We start from the raw sequence: 10,003 nt of genomic DNA, 5'->3' as shown, positions 1-10,003 counted from the left end.
TTATAGTATATGTTACAAGGATTCCGTACATATAAACAACGCCGAAATCCGAGTTATAACGAAGAAGTTATGACCTATCGAAGTTTCGCGAAAGAACCGGCACGACACAGCGCGATGTAAATAGTGAATTTACGTTAAAGCGATATTTAGCCAAAACAATCTAAATGAGAATTGAAGATCTCATCGATAGTAGTGCAACGACAGAAAGACAGACGAAAACGGACGTCAGACGAAGGAGTTATGAGTTTATAACGGAGTTTTCTTGTCCCGGCCTACTAAAAATAATATAAAAATAACATAATAAAAATAAAGTCAAAATTAGCCGACGGAGTCTAAATGAATGTTATAGATCTTGTTTTTACCTACGCGTCGATATAAAGAATGTCGAAAACGGAGTTCATATGCGAAAGTTATGAATTTCTAAAGTTCGGGGCGCGAAACCCCAAAACTGTCAGATACCACGACGTGGCAAGTCTTCTGACACCACCTGGAGTCCCCGAAACGCAACTTGCGATGACGCATGCAGTGACGATCAAGCCCACGACGTGGAAACAGTGCCCACGATGTGGAAAATGAGAAATTTGCCCTATAAATAGAAATCAAGGGCCAACCGAGTTTGGTTGCTCATTCCCTCATCTCTCACCTGTATTGCATCGATTTACGTGCAAAGAAATATGCTAAAGCCCCGGTATCAACCCTGAGACCCGAAGCAAGTCCTGAAGCCCAAAGATCCCGAGAAGAACAAGTGTTTCCGAGCCGAAGCTCTGCCCGCGAGAAACCCGGTGTGTGAAGTGATCCCGGTTTCACCGAAGAATACTACTTCTACAAGCCGTAGTGCTGTCCGATCATCTTTTGATCAAGTGAGTGTGCGGTCACTTTCTTCTAACACATAAATATTAAGTATTTGCTATGAAATACGTGCTATGTGTATAATATAAATTTGTTTATACGTGTGGGTGTATAGTCCCTTTCATAAACACGATTTTAATACAAGTATTTTTTGAATGTATTAAGTATATGTTTTGTGTGAATGTGTGGTCACTTTCTTCTATAACATAAATATTAAGTATTTGCTATGAAATACGTGCTATGTGTATAATATAAAGTTGTTTATATGTGTGGGTGTATAGTCCCTTTCATAAACACGATTTTAATACAAGTATTGTTTGAATGTATTAAGTATATGTTTTGTGTGAGTGTGTAGTCACTTTCACCTTACACATAGATATGAAGTATTTGCTATGAAATACGTGCTTTGTGTTTATATATTGTTTGTTTACTTGAGACAGATGCTGAATGATTGTTTCATACAAGTTTTTAAATGATTAAAACTGTATATGTAATTTATATCTACAAATATGTTGGGTAGAACCTGGGTAGATGAAATAGTTGATATAAGACAAAATATTAAGAAGTTTGGCTGATATTGATGTTCTAGTCAACTAGTGGAATATAGATGGTGACCATAGAGTGTTCCAGACAATCCAATGCAAAGTTAACAAGTTTGCAACCTGTAGGTGTTTTGAACTCAATGTGTTCATTAGGTATTTTTGAACTCTGTGTGTTCACTAGGTGTTTTAACTCAATGTGTTCATTAGGTATTTTGAACTATAGTTGTTCATTAAGTATTTTACAACTCAATGTGTTCATTAGGTATTTTGAACTCTATGTGTTCACTTGGTGTTTGAACTCAATGTGTTCATTAGGTATTTTTGAACTCTATGTGTTCACTTGGTGTTTGAACTCAATGTGTTCATTAAGTGTTTTTGAACTAGATGTGTTCACTTGGTGTAGTTGAACTAAGTTTGTTCACTAAGTGTTTTAGAACTAAGTATTCACCAGGTGTTGTGAATTAAGTGTTCACTAGGAGTGTTAGAACTAGGTGTTCGTTAAGTTTGTTGAACTAAGTGTTTAGCGGTTGTAATTTGAGGACCATGGCAACGATGTGACTTTGTGCCTATACCTTAGGTCAATCCTTAGGAATAAAGGATAGATAATTATTAGGGTAGATCCTTAAGATAAATGGAGGTAATGGGGATGGGTAATTGGGTTGATTGGTTGATGATTGAATATATATATATATATATATATATATATATATATATATATATATATATATATATATATATATATATATATGATATAATATTGGGGGGTTAAAACCGTATATGCTCACCAGGCTCCCAAGCCTGACCCACTCAGTTTAATTGTATCACAGGTATCGATACGAAGCTGCTTTGCACTGAGAGATTAAAGGAGATGTAAATCACTAGAGTAAATGAATGTATGTTCTGTTTATGCTTATGTGTCTGTATCGGAATATGACATCCCGAGATTTTATTATTTAATGAAAATACATTGTGTTTGAGAAATGTTTTGATAAGTTTTTATCATATCTTGTTTTGTGAACAAATTCCACAACCGTTTTCTTTAAACGATTACTCTGATTTTAAAACAAAGCATAAAAAAATCGGTCTTTTTTGGCCGTGAAATTGGGGATGTCACGGAGTCCCTTAGTCGACTCGATGAGTCGGGTAGGGTTTACTCATTTTCGAGATTCTAAATGAGTGCAGTGATGGTATAGACTATTGGTCTGCATGAACTTTTGGTTTTCTGACATTTGATGAACTCGACGAGTCACTTAGGGGACTCGACGAGTTGACTTGGGATTCAGTGGAATGGACTCGGGAGGAACACAACGAGTTGTTCGATGTACTCGACGAGTTGGGGTCAACATGGACTGTTGACTTTGACTTTGACCAGGTTTGACCAACGTTGATTTTGAGGGATGGTGACAAGTTAATCACATGATGATTATATGTAGTTGAGATGGAGCAGTGCATGGGACTTATCTGATTTATCTTGTCAGTTTAACCTCCGCGAGAGTTAAGTCTTCTCACCATACCGATGGGTCTAAGGCACCAAGGCCGGCCCATTTTATGATATGTGGATTTTCGATTGATTATGTGTTATGTTAGTATCACATCTGCATGGAAGACCCTGAGGGGTACCCATGGCAGTAGATTGAGACCACGAGGGGGTTCCCGTGGGATTTGGTGTAAGACCTTGAAGGGTTTCCATTAGTGGCAGACGCAGAAAATTGTCACAGCAGTGGCACAAATTTTTTTTGTCCGAATATAATAACATAAAAAAAAGTTAAAAGTATTAGTACATCAAATCGATCCATTACATCTTAATATCTAAATTTGACATCTACAGGTACACATTTTTTGAAACCGATCCATTACATCTTCGATCTTCACTTTCATAAGTGCTTGTTTTTCAACATAAGAAATCATGGCATCGTTCAAAAAAACATCACCTATTTTGTTACGCAAATCCGTCTTCAAAAACTTCATCGCTGAAAAACATCTTTCAACCGTTGCGGTTGCAACGGGTAAAACCAAAACCAACTTCAACAACCTATAAACCATAGGATAAGACCGATGTTTCCCCGTTTCCACCATCAAACGAGAAAGGTCGGAAATTCCTTGAAAACTAGTGAACCGGTCATCTTTATGCAAAGCGTGATAATATATTTCAAGTTCACCATCAAGTTGCATCCTCTCCGCATCATCAAAATCTTTTGTGTATAACTCACTCAACTTTAACAATTTTGTTTTGTTAAATTTAGCAAATGAATCACAAGGACTCAAAGCCCCCATGTATTCTAGTAATTGGGTGCTAATTTCACTAAATCGGTCCCCGAATTCTATAATTTGCATATCCATGACGGTGTTGAAAATTTCAACTTCAAAATGAAATTGATTAGTAACTTTAGTCTTACGGCCTCTTGATGTGACATAATTTTCCGTCATCTCCACAATATTAATATCATGTTTTTGACAAAAAGAGAATACCTTCGATAAAAGTTTAGCAAACCCCGTGTCTCTTAAAGACTTCAATGCGTCCATTGTCCCTCTAACCAAAGAAGCCGCTTCTAAAATATCTTGATCCTTTTTTTGAAGATGCTTTGACAATACGTTCGTGAGGTGTAAAATTTCATACATCAAATATAAGTAAAACACAAAATCTAACGTCTTGAAATATTTTAAGATACCAAATGCTTGATTTCGGTTACTTAAAGTGGATCCTTCCTCTTCGACATAAGCAAGAACATGACGAACCTCCGGAAATAAGTTCATCAAACTTGTGATGGTTTTGAAATGTGAACCCCATCTTGTATCTCCTGCTCGAATAAGAGAGCTCTCTTGGTTTAACCCCCTTCCAGTTTCAAGTTCACCATTTCCAATTGACATTTGCACCCTTTCTCTTTGACTTTCCCGTAGCATGTCTTGTCTTTTACATGAACCACCTACCACATTAACCACCAAAGAAAGTTGCTCAAAGAAATCATCAACACCATCATGCTTCTTTGCTACACCCACAATAACTAACTGAAGTTGGTGTGCAAAGCAATGCACATAATGCGCTGAATCATTATCTTGTAAAATCAAAGCTTTTAAACCATTAAATGCACCACGCATATTGCTTGCTCCATCGTAACCTTGTCCTCTTACCTGATAAAAAAAAGATAATAAACATTAAAGCGAATAATATTCAAATAAAATTCTTAATAAGGAAGAAAAAATGTTATATTTACCTGAGACATACTCAAATTGTTACGGGTAAAAACGTCATCTATGGCTGCTTTAAGAGTCAAAGAGGATGTATCCTTCACGTGCACCACTCCAATGAATCTTTCCTTCACCACTCCACGGTTGTCGACATACCTCAAAACTATGGCCATTTGTTCTTTTTTTGATACATCACTCGATTCATCAACCAATAAAGAAAACACATCTTTACCAATTTCTTTGCAAATATCTAAAACTATCTCTGTTGAAAAGCATTCAACAATTTGCTTTTGAGTCCTCGGGCACGTCACTTGATTATTTTGAGGAGCATTTTCTAATGTAACATTGCGAATGCCTTCATTATGGTCTCTCAAGAAAGATAATAACTCCAAGAAAAGCCCTTTATTAAGAGAGTCACTCGACTCATCATGACCCCGAAATGGTAAACCATTTTTCAATAAAAATTTACAACACCAAATTGAAGCAACTAAACGAAGTTTATAATTACTCTCCTCAATCTTGGTTTGCTTGTTGAAGGCTGCACTAATAGATTGTTTTTCTTTCAATAAAAATTCACAATTTTCTTTTGCTTTGTGATGAAAACTATCAATACCACCAATATGATCTCTCAATGATTGTCTTTTATTCCAACTATCAAAACCTTGTGAAACAAATGCATCTCTCCCATGTTGTTTTCCCACCATGTCTCCACATACATAGCAAAATAAACAAAATGCTTTGTTCTCTTTTATGCTATATTCTAACCAATCAAAGTCATCAAACCACTTAACAACAAAACGTCTTTCTTTTAAACCTATTTTCTTTGAAGGGAAAATATAACCCCTTGGTTGACAAGGTCCTTGAAGCAAATATGCCCTCCTTATTTCATCTCTTTGATTTGGATGGTAAGTTGTAATCTTTAGTCTTACACCCGGGTCTTTTGGAAGATCTTTCAATTCAACATTTGTAATTGGAGTAGTTGTAGGTTGTGGATTTACATTAGAAACCGAAGGGAATGATTGATTAGAAGGACATGCTCTTTTAGAGGATGCTTCAAAACTTAAATCATTGGAGCATGGTCTTTTGGAGGATTCTCCAACACTTGATTTATTGATGCTTGTTCTTCCAAAAAAAGACCCAATTTTATCCTAACAATTCAATATCAAACAAATAAGCCATGCAATATTCCAAGTAATTTCAAGGTTAACAAATAACAACTACTAATTTCAAGTAAACAAGTAATTTCAAGGTTAACAACTACTAATTTCACCTAAACAATAAGAAATTTCAACAAAAAAGCAACTAATTTGACTAATTTCATAAACCTAAAATTATCAATACTTACTTGTTTCATTGTATTTGTAGGATTGAAAGGAGTTCCAAGCCAAGCCAAACAAAATTGAATGGTTGAACACTTGAATCGATTGAAAGAAACAAGTGTCCCAATGTACGATTTTTTTTTCTTCGTCGATGGCCTTCACTGCACAGTTCACAGTGCCGTTTTTTTTTTTTTTTTTTTTTGCTTTCTGTAATCTCGTTCGTAGACAAGGGCACAAGGCCAGCACTCCAATTTCTTTTCTTTCAAAAGCTGATGGACACCTAATAGAGATTGGGTATTGGGCTAATTCTATTGGTTAAAAAATTAAATAAGCAATTTGGGCATTTGGGCTACAAACTCAAAATGCATTTGGGCTAATTCTAAATTGAGGTATTGGGCTAATTTTGTTTATTTGTTGGACTAGCATTTTTTATTGTTTTATTTTTTGGGCCTCGATTTCTCAAAAGTATAGTGTCACCCGAACGAATTTGAAGCCGGTGCACCTAATAGATTTTTTTTTACCCTAACGGACCGAAGCGGAGCAGTGGCCCGGGACCCCCCGGGCACCACACACATCTGCCACTGGCTTCCATGGCATCCCAGCATAGTTGCATGTTTAGTTTGTATGATATTTTCTTGGTAGGGAAGACCATGTGGGGGTTCCAATGGCAGTTAGTGAAGACCATGTAGGGGTTCCCATGGCAGGAAGACCATGTGGGGGTTCCCATGGCATGGAGTTAAGACCACTTGGGGATTCCAGTGGCACTAGGTGTAAGACCCTAGAGGGTTTCCATGGCTTTCTATATGTTTGTATGCATGACTTATGTGGTATATGTAGCTTTTATAGCTAATATGACATGTGTATATGGGGATTATATATGGGGTATGATCTGGGGAACTCACTAAGCATTAGCTTATAGTTTGTGGATTTGTTTCAGGTACATCTGAGCCCAAGGGCAAGGGCAAGGCTTGATGGCATGGCATGCACTCTCTCTTTAGCATTTTTATGTGACACTCTGATGATTTGAAATAATATTGTTATTGTTAAGAATTTTAAAGCAATTGTGTTGAGATTTTATGGTTTATGGAAAGTGTATTTCACTATTTAAAAATGAAAATTTTCTTTTGAAAATTGGGTCGTTACACTGCAGTGTTGGTGGAAGTTTCATGGGTAGGTTGTGTGGGGTCATTCGGCCAGTTATGAGATATTTAGCCTTCCTCTAGGAGTGAGGATTAAGCACGCGCCATGCATATTTATATTGTTAGGGCGTTGTGATGATACTTGAGACAAATATGGGTAGGTGTTGAAGGTAGTATGGGTTCGTACTACTATAAGCACATGATCCATATGCGTAGCAAGGAAGTCACAACCCATAGGGCTTTGTTGGGAGTTGGTTCCTGGATTATTATATGGAATGTTTGATATCTTCCTGGTACATTTATAGCATGGTGGTTACTAGACGATTTGTGACTGGATCAGGAGATGGCGTTCAGGAGGGACGAACAGTGCCTGAGGTCATTGGTCAGATGAGGTCGGATGAGTTGGACGCCAGGATTCGAGAGATCTTGCATGATGACGTTGCTACTCTATTACGGGCGAAGTTGCCGGAGATGTTTGGGTCTCTTAAGACCGCTATGTTGGAGTACTTTGACGAGCGCTATGCAACTTTTGCTGAGACGGCTGTCGATGCAGCCGTAGCCACCGCTACTGGTGGGACCAACTGGGCTTTCCAGTACCGAGACTTTGATAACACGAAGCCAACGAATTTTGATGGGGTTTAGGAACCGATTATAGCCATGAGGTGGATGTCAGATGTGGAGGGATGTTTCTTCACATGTTCATGTCCTACTGACCAGAATGTCAAATGTGCCCTAAACCTGCTGAGGTCCGAGGGAAAAGGACTGGTGGAGGTTGATGACAAGGTCGTATACAGATGATCAGAGAGTTACTGTTACTTGGGAGCAATATGTTCTGCACTCACTACAGTCTGCAGGTTTATGGGGAGCGGTTAGCTCAGTAGTTCTTGGAGTTAAGGCAGGATGTTGAGACGGTGACGGAGATCACCCGTATGTTTACTGAGAGGGCGATGTTTTGCCGAAATTTTGCTTCCGAGCAGGCTCGAATGACACATTATTTGAGCATGCTCAAGACTGACATTCGTCAGTTTGTTGCCACCCAACATTGTGATACACTGTAGGAGTTGCTGTAGGCCGCTAGGCGGTGTGAGCTTGAGATTGAGCTATAGTTATGAGAGAAGAGACAGGCCCCAACACAGTCACAGCTGATGCCAAAGCGGTCTAAGACCGCTGATTCTAGGTCGGGAGGCCAGCATGGTCACACTTGTGGCAAGTGCAGGAAGGGTCACTTAGGGGTTTGTAGATCTGATAGTGTGTGTCTTAAATGCGGGAAGGAGGGTCACTTTGTGAGGGATTGCCGCCAGCCAGACCCAGTTAAGGATATGAAGATTTTCTACTACTGCCATTAGGTTGGTCACGTGAAGACCAACTGTCCATAACTTGCTGCCAGGCCGGAGCAGGCTCCAGCACCAGCTACGCTGAGGATTACTGAGAGGGGTCAGGGTAGAGCAGAGCCTCCGAAGGCTTGGGGACACACCTTCCGACTTACAGTTGAGGAGGCCAAGACAACACCAAATGTGGTTGCTGGTATGTCTGTACCTCTTATCTTACTGTTTATTATTATATTGTGAACTTTCATTTGCCTTGTGCATAAGACGCTAGGACATAGGAGGGTCAGGGGAATTTAGTATCGAAGGGTTGTAGATGGATACGATCCAAGGATGCATTTGAGAATGAGAAGTTAGGATAGAGAATCACCATTCCAAGGTCAGTAGTTGTAATTTGGAGATTTAAAAGTATTTAGCTAGGATTCAGGTTTCTCTTGAAGTTCGGTTGCTCCGTGCTAGGACGATTGTTCTACGTAGGTTATTCATTCCATGGTTAAGTATGGTAATACCTGGTTGGGATGGTTAAGTCGTGTTTTGGTTTTGCAACCAGTAGGTATTGATTAGTGTCCCAAGTGGGGGAGAATTGGGAATTCTCAGATGGAGCATCAGCCATGGAGGGTTTTTTCTGTTGCTGTCTGGATAATGGTTTCCGGAGAGGCTGGACGATCAACATAAGGTCTAGGGTCTCCCCAAGTAGACACATGGAGGTGAATTTTTTTGAGTGTATATGTAGGTGTTCAAGGTAGGATTGGGGTTTGGCTCTACTTATGTGTATGGTTAGGTCGGGATTATAGTCTGTGAATTGGAACAAGAGTTCGAACCCTGAGTGGAGGAGAGATGGTTATATATGAACAGGGCACCAGGATGGGTTAAGGGTTTTGCTCAATAGACCTAGGGAGGCCCGAATACACAGAAGGCCAATGGGGCGTATCAGTCAGGCCGAAGGCCCGAAGAATAGTCCAGACAGGCTGAAGGCCTGGAGAGGCGGTCCAGACATGCTGAAGGTTCTGAGAGTGGTCCAAATAGGCTGAAGGCCCGGTGATATGGTCAAGTCATGCTGAAGACTCTGTATATATTTTGTTAGATCTACGTTCTGGTAATGAGCATGATGCTTTGTGATAATAACCTTTGGAATTGTATGTTCCGTGCTTTTGGGTTATCACTTATAGAGTGCCCTTAGGGACTGTCGGTGGTCATGTAGGAGAGCCTGGAAACTCTTGAGTAACAACATGTTCCAAAAGGGAATCATGCGTGGTAGAGTTTCAGCATTGCGATGCTTGTTTGGTGATTTGAGAAAGTTTAGAGCTTTTAGGCAACGAAGGAAGGTGGGTACTTTCAGTCCCGAAGGGTTGGGCCACTGGCGAGAAGACGACAACGTCGATAGGTTATCAGAAGCGTTCCAGTCAAAGTCTGTGGGCCTAATGATCGTAAAGATTCATTCCTTTTGCTTGGGGTGCTCTCAGGATTGATGTGTTGATTGGGGCCTGGTGTGTCGTAAATCTGTTGGTTGGATAAAGGAAGCAGTAAGGGCTGAGGGGAGTATCAGTCAAGTATCAGAATGAATCCGGGGAATGTTTACCCCTTATTCATGTATGTTCGCAAATTGTTGTTAAGGATCAGTTGTAATGTGGAAGTTCTTGGTT

The 10,003-nt window shown here is 39.4% G+C and overlaps 1 protein-coding gene across 1 annotated transcript; it reads right to left on the bottom strand.

Annotated features, from left to right (window-relative positions):
- Positions 1-3,200: 3,200 nt before the first annotated feature.
- LOC145067181 (uncharacterized) lies at positions 3,201-5,931 on the bottom strand. The gene is made up of 3 exons (XM_079014377.1): positions 5,923-5,931; positions 4,604-5,725; positions 3,201-4,520 (listed from the first exon to the last, which is right to left on the bottom strand). The coding sequence occupies exons 1-3, from the start codon at positions 5,929-5,931 to the stop codon at positions 3,201-3,203; spliced, it is 2,451 nt and encodes an 816-aa protein (XP_078870503.1).
- Between the last annotated feature and the right edge of the window lie 4,072 nt (positions 5,932-10,003).

Source organism: Lactuca serriola, chromosome 8, assembly GCF_051521515.1.
Source record: "Lactuca serriola cultivar US96UC23 chromosome 8, Lser_US96UC23_V15, whole genome shotgun sequence".
NCBI classification, from domain to species: Eukaryota; Viridiplantae; Streptophyta; class Magnoliopsida; order Asterales; family Asteraceae; genus Lactuca; species Lactuca serriola.
Note: the sequence above shows the minus strand (reverse complement) of the source record. Positions and strands in the feature narration are given on the sequence as shown.